The sequence below is a fragment of the Cariama cristata genome, unplaced genomic scaffold (assembly GCF_000690535.1).
Source record: "Cariama cristata isolate BGI_N322 unplaced genomic scaffold, ASM69053v1 scaffold13874, whole genome shotgun sequence".
NCBI lineage: Eukaryota > Metazoa > Chordata > Aves > Cariamiformes > Cariamidae > Cariama > Cariama cristata.
Window position 1 is genome coordinate 3053 of NW_009614774.1, and position 12909 is coordinate 15961.

General features: G+C 36.5%; 1 protein-coding gene across 1 annotated transcript in view; it reads left to right on the forward strand.

Moving 5' to 3' along the window:
• Positions 1 to 1026: 1026 nt before the first annotated feature.
• Positions 1027 to 12909, forward strand: part of NUBPL (nucleotide binding protein-like) — a gene marked incomplete at its 3' end in the record, with an annotated part of 57891 nt that continues 46008 nt past the window's right edge. Inside the window, 2 exon segments of the mRNA XM_009699553.1 lie at positions 1027 to 1146; positions 1148 to 1238. Of these exon segments, the coding sequence (XP_009697855.1) occupies positions 1027 to 1146; positions 1148 to 1238 (211 nt within the window).

The window sequence follows — 12909 nt, forward strand, 5'->3', positions numbered from 1 at the left end:
GAGATGCTGTATACTTGATTAAAAGCCTCTTACTCTAACCAGAAACTTGATAGTTATCACTGAACCTTTACCTTCTCTCCATCTTTCCCATCAAACCTATGATAATGAAATGGCTTAATATATGATACCAAATTACGAAAGTGTCATCCAAAAACTATAGCACACCTTTTGAAACACAAACAGTGAAAGTCTGATTTGGCATTCTTGGAAAAGCTCCCATTGCTGTCTTAACCTTTCAAACAAGCCCTTAAATATACTTGCTTGCAATTTTGCAAAATGTTGAATACAGTTAGCTTTTTATATTAGAGAAACTTGACATTCAGCCCTTTAAAGGGCTTGTTCTTTACTGCTTGATTTGCAGAACTTGGTAATTGGTAGTGTGTCTTGCCATCTGTAGGAAAAATAGTTTAATTTCCACAAAATATGTATGTATAGCTATAAAAAAATATAGAAATTAATCTTGTAAGTCTAGACTACGTAGTTGAAATAATTTTTATTTAAAGTTTATTGCCTAATGTACCATATGTAGTTAAATAAACCCATTTTTCAGTGTTCTTTTGTGTAAATGCATATGATTAAAATGTTAATGCCTGCTTAATTGGCTTCAAGACTTGCATTTCAGTATTTTCAAGATGTCTGCAAAAGTTTACTCGGGCCACTTAAATGGAAGATATAAATACGTTTTTTATGTTTTTCACATTCCTTGTAGTCACTAGTATAATTCCAATTGCATTATTTCAAATATATTTACAAACATAGCTTTTTTTTTTTACAATAAAATACGATACCTTTAAAAGAAGTTAAAATATTATTTCTGCATAAATGTACATGGAGTAGAGAGGAAATTGTTTCTAATGTTTGTTAATATAAAGTCAGTGGTCTACATTGCAAGTAAGAAAATGTGCAAGTGAGGATTCTGCGTTTTGAGAATCTAGGTTTGTGAAGACGTCTGACTCGACTTGTAGAGACATGGTTGTATTTTATGCTTCAATTGCAATTTAGAGAGAAAGGAAACAGTGATAACTTATGTCTAAAATCCCAATCGTATTTTTATTTTTATGGGCAGTTTTGAAATTTTGCTTAACTAATAATTCATAAAGGAAGACAGATATTTTGACAAATACTTTTTTAAAATTTTGTTCCTTAGACAAAAGAAGTTGGTTTACTTGATGCGGACATATATGGACCTTCAATTCCAAAGATGATGAACTTGAAAGGAAACCCAGAATTAACACCAAGTAAGTGGAAGTGATTTCTCTAGCTGTCTTCTTTGTATAAGGATGAGCATGGACAGCTCGTTGTTGCTTCTTTGGTGTGGCACAGAAGGAATGCAAACAGACGATGAAGACTGAGTGTATCTCTTTTTTATTTTTTTATTTTTAGTAATGAAATTGCTTTCAAAGCTAGATTGTACAACTAGGAGCATATTCAGGGTCTTTTTTTTTTTTTTTGATATTGGTCCACAGGCTTTGGGAGTTTCATGGGTTGTTACTTAGAGACACTGGAAAGGGTAGCTGGGAGAGGAACGTTATTTTCAGTAGTTCTAAACTTGCTATACAGGATCCCGCTATAGAAGACCTCCAAAGTAAAAAAAGAAAAAACATTAGTCTAGGAATTAGGAAAAAAAAAGACTCATCTAGGAAATAAGAGAAGGATCATTACAGTAGCTTCTATAAAATGTCATTGAAATGATTGTGTTTGATCTCTCTTCAACCAAACATGCCAGGCCACCTGATTCATTTTTATTTGAAGTTGTGTGTTGGTGACTTTACTACCAGAAGGTAAAGACAGTAGAGAAAACATGTAATTTTCCTTCTGCTAGTAAGGGTTCTGGTCTGGGGAAAAGTAAATTCTGGTAGGAGAGTCTGGAGAGATATAAAGAAGACCTAAAGTAGAAAGGTTGCGTGAAGTCCATTTACCTTTCGGAAATTTAACTTCCACCCAGGCCAACCAAGGGTGAAACAGAAAAATGGCTTTATCCTGATAACCTGTTCATGTGATGCTTGAGTGGAAGGGAATGTGCTTTTTTGGGGGTGGTAGGAACACTGAGGTTATAGGATTTGTTTAATACTTTATCTTGCCCGTCCTGTGATAAAGTGCATGTAATTATAAAAATTAATATATGTAACCACAGAGAAAAACAGTCCCACACTATAACACCTTGCCTACACATTGAAAAGTACTAGGATCCTAAAAAAAGGTACGAACTGGCAATACTTGTTGACAGGGAGGGATCAAGGACATGTACCGGTTCAGTTAGGACATCACAGGGCTTCAGTGAAATAATCAACTGTAAATACCCAGTAATGTTTGTGGGCAGTAACTGCTAGGTGAAAGGCAAGTTAAATATTCCTTCCACTTCCTTTCATGCCATGATCTTTGTTTACTTATCATAGAATAGCTTGGGTTGGAAGGGACCTTTAAGGGTCATCTAGTCTGACCCTTCCTGCAATGAGTAGGGACATTCCTGACTCGATCAGGTTGCTCAGAGCTTCGTTCAGCCTGACCTTGAATGTTTCCAGAGATGGGGCATCTGCCAGCTCTCTGGGCAACCTGTTCCAGTGTTTCACCACCCTCATTGTAAAAAATTTCTTCCTTATATCAAGTCTGAATCTGCCCTCTTTTAGTTTAAAACCATTATGCTTTGTCCAATCGCAACAGACCCTGCTGAAAAGTTTGTCCCCATCTTTCTTATAAGTCCCCTTTAAGTACTGGAAGGCTGCTATAAGGTCTCCCTGGAGACTTCTCTTCTTCAGGCTGAACAACCCCAACTGTCTCAGCCTATCTTCATAGGATTGGTGCTCCAGCCTTCTACATCTACTCTGCTGTTATTGTAGAATGTCCGTTTGTAACTGATCTTAATTTGTAAATGTGTATGGGTGGTTGTTCTACGCATTTTCACTTGGTATCAAGCATGCAGAATGAAACGGTGCCAATATCTTTAAAGGGCAGTTATTGAGCTTGCAACATTATTGCAGCTTTGGGTTTCTGTTTTGTTTTGTGTTTTGTTTTGGTTTTTTGTTTAAGTCAAAGGCTAATTCTTTTGTGTAATAAATAACTGAACCTTCTCATGTATCATCAGTAGAGTTCGACTTCGTGATACAAATTGAAGTATTTTTGCATTCTCTTGTACTTTGGACCCTGTTGAGGGTATATGTCATGCACGCTGTGTTTTCCTGTAACAGATTTTTTTTTTTTTAATTTTGCATTTGAAGTGCATTATGCAATATGAACACAAAAGGGACTATGTTGTGATGTTCTTCATATCTCCTCTTTTCCTTTTTATGTGGCATTGACTTTTTCCTTTCCAAAGGAGATCGGGTAAAAATTTGATTCTCCATTTTTTAAAAATTTTTTTTTTGCTGTCTGAAAAATTTGATAACTTTGAACTTCTTATACATTTTGCTGTGTATTTTATCAATCCATACCAAATTTAAATCCATGTCATGAGCCACAAATAAGAAGCAAATTGCCCAGTCTATAGCGTATGATCATACGAATTAGCTTGCTAGGAATGCAAGAACTTAAAAGTGTATTCAGTCCAATATTAGGGCAGCTCAACTTTGTATATAAATTTCAATGACTGTAGATATCTTGGGTGAACAGCTGAGAATTCACTACAAGCTTTTGTCTTAACACGTTTCAAGTGTTGTTAAAAGTACGGAATTCAATGTAATAGAAAGAAATTGGAGGACTTCCCTGAATTGAAATTGCTGCTGTTGACTTGTAAGCCCTAATATTTTGATCGCTAAAATGTATCCTTTCTACTTCTGTGTGGAATGTACAAGGAAATATCAGGATTTAAGAACATACCTTATTTTTTAACTGACAGAAAACGAATTTGTATTTCAGAAGCTTGGCACATTACACAAGTCTACTGAGAAACTCATGTAGTAATTCAGTATGAATGATAACAGTATAGAATTTGTGTTTCAGGATTTCTGTTCTCTGTGCGCTTTTAACTTGAGTTGATGAAGCTGTAGGGTAACAACAATGAAAATGCTGGCAGAGTACCTGACAGTAAAATGATTTTGTTGTGAAAACAGGAATTTGGAGGGCATAGGAAGCTTTAATTGTGAATTTCAAGGATTCCTTTGTCAGTGACAGATAGGATAAGCTTGCAAGGAAGTAATCCGTCATAGGTGTATACATATGGTGTGTATACACATATATAGATATAAAAATATGTATGATCCTTGGATTTGGTATAATGAGGTTTAGTGTTATTTTCTGATTTCTTGCTACGTTTTTCAAGAATAAAACATAAACTCTGAACAAATATTCTTTTGTACAGTAATTGAGCAAACCCAGGCCATTCTGTGTTGAAGGTGTGCATTAACAATGTATACGTAAAAATAAATCAATGAAAAACTTTTTTTTTTAATAGCATAGCAATCAAAAATTATGTTTAAAGTCTATTACTGTCTTTAGTGTGAGACCTGGATTTGAAAATGAATCTGTAGAGTAATCCTGGAAGGTTCTTGAGCACCCTTGCACTCTTTGATTTCTATTTATTCTCTTACATGTAGCAGTTGAAAAGAAATTAGGGATGCCTGGTATCATACAAACTAAATCCTTGCAGCAGTTATTACTTTTGAATAGAAATTAGTATAATTATGCTAAAATTTAAGTTTTCAAAATTAATTAGGAGTTCTTAGTGAGGAGAGAGTCTGTATAAATGGAAGATACTCCATTATTTTAATTTTGCAAACTGTAGTACATTGAAAAGCCTGCTAACATTTAATAGGGTGTGATTCAAAATACTTTAACTAAATGATCAGGGAAATACTGGTTAATAAGTTCACAACTGAATTTAATTAGCTAATGCAGGATTATCTAACTATGGAATAAATATTAACATCAGCTACAATATATACAGAAGGCAATGTTTATAACACAAGTAACAAAAGCATTACTTCTATTCTTTCCCCAAATAATTTACTTAAAGATGTTTTCTGGCTTAGTGAACTGAATAATTTCATTTTTCACCTTTTTTTAAATCTATCATTTAAACTAGTTGGCAGAGAGTAAAAGCTATTATATTGCCAAGAAGATATTGCCATTTTGCCAGATAAATACAACATTTCTTCACTGAATTTAAATTATTATGAAGGTTTTGATGGGCTTTTTTTTCTTTATGACAATTGAATGCTCTCTTAGTACTTCAAAGCTTTGTTGCCATTTTATGATATCCTCAGTGTCTTTTTTTATTTCTTAATAAAATAGTATATTCAAAAGATCAGTAGTAGGTATCTATTTTCAAAATTTAGAGTAAAAAGTAATTTCTGAGAGAAAGCTAGCAGTAATTGTGGTTGGCCCCATTGAGTCTAATAATATTACAGGAGCTATAGAAATGAAGTTACTGATAAAATTCTAAAGTCAGAAATGGACACGCATTTTTTCACTGGGACACATTTACATGTCTGCTAGTCTTTAGACTGCGATAGCAGAATCTCGTAACAGAAAGTCATAATTTAAAATAGAATGTCTGCTGGAAATAGCTGTATCAAGGGATTGTGGTGCATCCATTTGAGGATTATAAATAGAAAATTTGGAGTGGACTAGTTAACTAGAGAAAATGTAACCTAAGGGGATAGTTGTTCAGGTAACCATGAAGAAATTTCTTGGTCTTACGGAAGGGTTTAAATACAGCTTGTATTCTCAAAGTAAGTTGTCGTTATCATGCTTTACCAGTGGAACCGCATCATGATTAATTTAAATAAAAACTAAATTTGATTCTTTCAGAAAAGTCATATTTGCTACTGCCGTTACCTCTTGATTTGTGAACAAGTGATTTTTTGATTGTGTGTAGTCTAATGATATGCTTTACTGATTCTAATTTGAAAGAAATCTGAACTGAAACCCTGTGTTTTACTTTTGGTGATGTCTTATCCCAGTTTATCTGGATGCCTGAAGCAGAGTAGTCCCATGTGTTACATATGATAAAATAATAATTCAGAATGTTGTAATTAGTTGTGGTTTATATTTTGGAGGCTCTTTCATATGTGATGATGTAGTTGAAAATGAGAAGAATACTTGTGTTAAGTATTTTATTCTGGACCTTGACTATTGCCCTCAAGCCTGTAACAATTACCCTCAAACTGCATTAATTTAGCTATTGTTGAGTTCACTTGTGGAAAAAATTGATGACCTGTACTTGGAAGGGAAAGGAGATGGAGGATACCCAACTCTACAAGGAATTATTTATAGGCATGCAGTTGTTAGCTTCTGTTTAAAGAATAAAAAAAATCTCTAGACAACTAATTTGTTAAAATTTTATTCTTCATTATACATAAATTCATACTTACGAAAAAAAGCAAGGCAAAAAAGTATGAGATAAGAAATGTAATGTAGTAATTAAAGCCTCTTACTGAGAGCAGTCTTTTTTTGAAAAATGGCAAATCAAATTTTACTAAATGCTATTGCAATATAAATTACTGAAACACTGTAACCTGAAAAAATACATTTCAAGTACTTGAAAGCAGAAGTATATTACTTTTCATGTTGTTAATCCTGCAGTGCAGTAATTATAAATGTTTTGATAATGGATTATGGCTAGCAAATGTTCAATACGTTTTAAAATTTACTCTTAGAGATAGAAATGGTTTGTCTGGTCCAATTTTTCTACAAATTGGAATGAAATTGCAAAATGGTTTTATTATAGTAACATGATAGATACACATTTCATTGTACGTCCATAAACAAAAAGAAATGATTCATTTTTTTGCTTGTACACTGAACACATTTTGTTTTCTTCAGAGGAATAAATGTTTCCATCCCTCTGCTAGAAGTAACATTAAAGAACTAACTAATTCTGAATTTTCTCAATATTTTTACCTTGCAATTTCACCTTTGTGGTTTTTTCTCTGTTGGTTTCTTGCTGCATTTCCCCTCTTTCCTTCCCCTTCTCTACAGTACAATGGAGTGGCTTTTCAGAATAAAGAAATGAAGCAGAATACATAGAAAATAGAAAAAATGTATTTTAATCCTTTCCCTATAGTGACCAGAGGCTAAAAGTGACAGTAAAAGTTTAAAAGCTAGCATCTCTTTGCTTTGTTTTAGCTGACGGTCATAATCTTGTAAAGTACACAGAACTTCACTTTATAAGTGGTGAAATTAGAATAAAATCACAGAAGGATGTATGAGGGGATTCTTGTGAAATGTGAAAGGGAATATTTAATATACACAGAAACACATTTTTTTTTAAACTGGAGGATCAACAGATCAACAAGTTTACTGTAGTTTTCATCTACATCATCAGTCTCCAAGTGCTTTTTTTTTTTTTTTAAATTATGCATAATCCTTTGAACAGTTTTTTCTTCCGTGTGTTTTCACCTACATTTCGTTTTTTGGGTCTTAATTACGATACTGAACCTAAAAAGGCTGAATCAACTCAACTGTATTGAGTTCCATAGTTTTGCTTTGAAAGCAATGAAAGTCCCTAGTTAAGTGGAATGGTTTTTGAAGTTATATCTTGAACTAGAGGCGATGCATAGGGAACGTCTGCCCCTCGGGTTGCTGCTTCTCCCTGTTCTGCTTTCCTGTTGTCTGTCACACTGGTACGTGGCTGACCTGGGCAGTCCCCCTCGCACAGAAGCAAGTCAGTGCTTCAGGTAGGCTGAGCCTTCCCGGAGATTTTGTGTGTCAGGACAGAAGCCTTGGACTGAACCTTGCGTTAGCCTGTTTCATTCCTTGTGGGTATAATGAACTAAAATAACCCACCCAAATTAGACTAATAAAGCTTTTGATCCACTATAGATAAACTTTTTTGGCCCTATGGGACTCTGAGGGCTTTTCAAAATGTGGGTTATTTTTAGCGATTGTAAAGAAGACATTTGTGATGGAGAATAATGGCAAGATACTTAAAACTAGTCCTGTGTTACTATCCTAACCCTAACAAGTCAATGATGCTTTAAAATGTAACAAAGATAAGACTAAATCACTGTACTGTTTACTTGTGCCAGACTTGGTTTTGAAGTATAGTCTTCCAACAAGCACTTGTTTTTTCTGCTTTTACGTAGGACTGCAAAAGAGTTCCATTAATGAAAAAGACAGAGCTTTGTTTCCTCTGCAGTCTATCAAGAGGGAAAAAAGTAGAAGACCCACTCAGATAATGGGATTGGTAGACTGACTAAATATGAGAAGGAAATCTTTTGGGAAAAGCTGTGTTTCTTTATGCATTTGTTTCTTAAAGTTGAACTGTGCACTGATTGATGCTCTTTGAGTCTCATTGCTGGTTTGCTTTGGTTTAAGTATTTGTGATGTCTTCATGGTTAGATAACACTGTTAGTGCAGGGTGTAATGGGAAATCACAGCCTTCCCTGTGTGGAGCTCTTCAAGCTTAAAATACAAATAGCAGTATTTCTGGGGTAATCCTGCGGATAAACTTATAACATAGTGTGAAATCAAGCTTGAAGTCTCAGTTAGTCTGTCATTTGTCAATATTCTGGGCTTCTGGCATAAGCAGTTAAAACAATGATTTAAAATTTGTGACTCTGACTAACTGTCTTTTGGCAACAGCATTCTTTCCCCTCTGATATCGGTTGGTGTCTCTGTTTTATTGCAGGTTACCCTGGGGCCCTGTTGCTATTTGTCCTCCTCCCCTCCACTGTGTTTCTTTTCCCTTTACTGCACTGTGGGCAGAATTCAATTGCGTTTTCTTAGGAAACTAGTACTGCTTTAAGCACATTGGAGTATGGTGGCTGGTATCTAGCTGCCCCTTCAGAAAGTATGGCTGTCCCATATGCCCTCTGTCAAATCTGCCAACCCTGTACAAATCTCAGCTCCGTAAGGCATCCAGAGTGGCATCTATATTTATGCAAGTTAAGCCCAAATTTTTGTTACTCTTCCTGTCCCTATGTCCACCTCCTCCATTTCCTCCCTTCCTTCCTCCATTCCCCCTCCTGTTGTTGGAAACCCTGTATAGTCTGAAGCCTTTGCATCCTTGACTGAAACCTGTATCCTCCCATTATAGAACATTGATCTTGGGAGGTGACTTTGAAAATAAGCAGGAAATAAGTTCCTTATACTTCTATATAGCGACAGCCATATGAGAATTACTGTTTGGTGTGATTAACAGAAGGTGCTGTGTAAGTTGGAATCCTAACTTAGATTGTGATAGAGTGTTCTGTAGTCACTGCAGCATGGAATTGTACACAATTAAAAACCAGATGATACAAAAATTTTTGAGATTTTACGAGTGACCATGCTGAAAAACTGTTTCAGCTTGTCTGTATGTATGGCACATTAAGTTTGTCTCAGATAATTTTGTTTCATGTACTGGAATCCACAGACTATTCTGCAGTGTCTCTGACTAGCATGGTAGCTGTGTGTTTTGTTGTGCCATAAATCATCTGTGTTTCGGGCAGTGAGATGTTACTGAGATGTGAGAAAGTGGAAGATAGCAATTTGTCATGGAAACCTCAGCTAATGATGGGCTATGCCAGCAGCAGCAGGACCTTTAGCTTTTGTATAAACTATGAAGAAGTATCAACTTGCTTAAATTTTGATAAATACATACAGAGGAGTTACAGTGTGGGTTTTATTTAAATAACATACTATGAAAGATGGAGGAATACTTAAACTTCTGAGTTATTCAGAAATTCACTTTTAAAGCTGCTACTTTAATGCTTGAATGCGAGATGCTGAAATGTTTTTTTGGAGACTGAAGTATTACAGAGAATATGTACACAGACAAAGTGTAACTTTCTACAGCTTTTTCTGTTGTACACTGTGCTTCAGCTTACTTTTTAAAATTTTAAAATTCTTTTGGATATATTTGGGAGTTTCAAGGGAAAATACCTAACTTCAGCAATGCATCTAAACTATTTAGATCTCCTAGATGTTTATCAGTTGTGCATTACGTGCTTCCCAACATTGGGAGATGCTATAAGTGGAGCCATGGCTCTGTTAAGAGCGTCAGACCTTGGGGGAACACAGCATAAGTCTCCAAAATCCATAGGATTCTTGAATAACCTAGAGCAAGTTTCACAGTCCAGGTCTTGGTTCCCTCAACTGTAACATGAGATAATAATTCCCCACCTCAAAAGCATGTTGTTAGGCAAAATGTTCATTTTGGGTGCATGGGTGTTATGGAAATGGGGCTTCTATAAAAATTAAGAATCAGGAAACGGATGCATCCAGAGCATAGCCCAGAGCTTGCAGTGGTGTCTGTGCTGGCAAACACTTCTGCATGGGTAGTGTCTTTGGAAACATTTGGAAATCTGCATGCAAAGGTCAGTAGCATGTCTTTAACTGAGAAAAAAAATTGTTCTACTTTTTGGTAGTTTTAGCTATTGATGTCCCATCTTAGAACAAATTAAAAGTGACACTTTCCTGCTTGATGACCAAAGTCCAGTTAGGACAAACAGGTGACACTTCGACTGTTAAGATTTATTGAAGACAAACATTAAGTAGAATAGTTAGTTATCATTCTAGGAAGTCTCTGATCCTCCATTATAGTGGCAAGTTCCAAAAATAGCTGAGTACAATAGGAAATCTTTTAACAGGGAGGAAGATCTGAGCTGCTAGTGTTCTCATCTCATGTTTGGATTTTTTTTTAACCTTTGAAATGGTAAAAAAACCCAACCTACCCCTTCTTTCAGACACTTGAAGACTCTGAGAAATTTCTCTGCAGTAGTGCTTGCTCAGTCAGTGAACTCAAAATAGATTTGCTAGGGTGTTGCATGATCCGCTATACTCATATTTAATAATTATAAGCTACCTTTGCTTTTCTAAAACAGCATGATGCCTCCTAAGAAGGTGTAGTATAACATCACAATCTTCTGGAATAATGATCTTTGCTTACCTGATGAGGTGAGACTGAATGTCAGCCTTTGCTTGCTCCAATGTACCAGTCAGCAGACTACTTCTGAAAACTAAGCTAAGAATTGAAATGTCTCCTTGTGGCTTAACCCTGGTGGGCAACTAAGCACCACACAGCCACTCGCTCACTGCCCCCTAGTGGGATGGGAGGGAGAATCAGAAGGGTAAAAGTGCAAAAACTCGTTGAGATAAAGACAGTTTAATAGGCAAAGCAACAGTTATGCACAAGCAAAGCAAAACAAGGAATTCATTCACCACTTCCCATGGGCAGGCAGGTGTTCAGCCATCTCCAGGAAAGCAGGGCTCTGTCAGCATTAACGGTTACTCAGGAAGACAAATGCCATAACTCGGAACGTCCTTCCCTTCCTTCTTCTTCCCCCAGGTTTTATTGCTGAGCACGATGTTATATGGTATGGGATATCCCTTGGGTCAGTTGGGGTCAGCTGTCCCGGCTGTGTCCCCTCCCATCCTCTTGTGCACCCCCAGCCTACTCTCTGGTGGGGCAGTGTGAGAAGCAGAAAAGGCCTTGATGCTATGCGAGCACTGCTCAGCAATAACTAAAATAGCTATGTGTTATCATCACTGTTTTCATCACAAATCCAAAATATAGCAGCATGCAAGCTACTAGAAAGAAAATTAACTCTGTCCCATCCCAAACCATATATATAGCTCTGTACATACTTTCTGTGTTGCAGTAACCTGTGGCCACCGTTGAACGGCTATGTCAGGCGTTCTAGAGAAAAAGAATGGAGTAACTTGATTACCTTGTCAGGATAGTCTACAAGGCTTGATTTTTCTGGGGAACAAAAGTTTTTCAAAAAATAATTACAAAATGCAGAAGATCCATCCTAATGACTTCATCATTCTTCCCCATGTGAGTAACAATCCAGCCTTCAGACCAGTCCTGGAACTGTTTTAATCAGCAATCTGGTGTAATGCTGTCATGAATGTGCATGTGTCTGCCTTTTCCAGCGCCCTACTTGTATCCTACCAGAAAAGGCATTTTATTGGCACTTCATTGGTGTTGTGTTGATCTTATTGATCTGATTTTGTATGTTTAGAGAAAACATTGCACCCTTTTATTTAGGGCCATCAAGCTTACTGAAAACTTGTAAACAAGGATATTTTGTTGATCTCTTAGCATAGGTGGCATAGTACTGCTATGTGTTGCGATTTTAAGAAATCTGTTTGTTGTGTGTTGGATTTTTGGAGCCGTATGGTAGGGATCTGATAACAGAGAAGGAAGTGTTAACTCTAGTCTGAAAACAATGGCAATTAAAGATGTTGCTGAGATCTCATTAAGCTAAATCTTCGTTACATGTTACGTTTTAGAAAAATCTTCACGAAACCCAGGGCAAAGGAGGAGGAATGCCTGTTGCTTTTGATGAGGCAAGGGCGATTACCAGAGCCCACTGAAGCACTTTAGATTTGAGATAGTCTTAAGAATGCTTTTTAGCAGTAGGCAAACAGTGGGGTGCTCTGCAGTATTTTGTATTACTTTGAGAATGTGCAGAACATTATAGCCAGAATATACGGCAGGTTGTGAATTGTTCTTGTGTGTTGTATAAATTTGATTAAATCTTGCTGCTCAGAGCAGTTCATAGTCTTTGTTGTTAACCAAAGAAAATAAGATCGGGTTTTCACAAAATGAAACTCTACCATTGAGAAATAAACAGTGCACATGTTTTAACAACAGAGAGGCCCCTTTGGCTACTCTGTAGGTCAATGTTTGTGTACTAACAGCAACTCTCCTATTTTACCCACCGAGGCGAAGGAGAGGGGGATCTCTGAATCTGTGTCTGTGATCTGTCTGTTGTGTGAGATTAGTATGTCTACCTGGGCTCTGTACAGAAGAAACTGTCCATGGAGGTAGTGGATGTTGAGATGTTAACATCTGGATGTTTGACTGACATACCGTAGAGCACTTGGATTGAACTGAGAAGTGGCATAGAATTTTTGGTGAACTTTCTCAGAATAAATGCATCTTTTCCATTATTCTTACCCTCCAGTTCCTGGTCCTCATGTGCTGAGCAGTCAAGCAGTCAAGGATTGCCCCCCCCCCCCCCCCCCCTCGCACCTACTCAT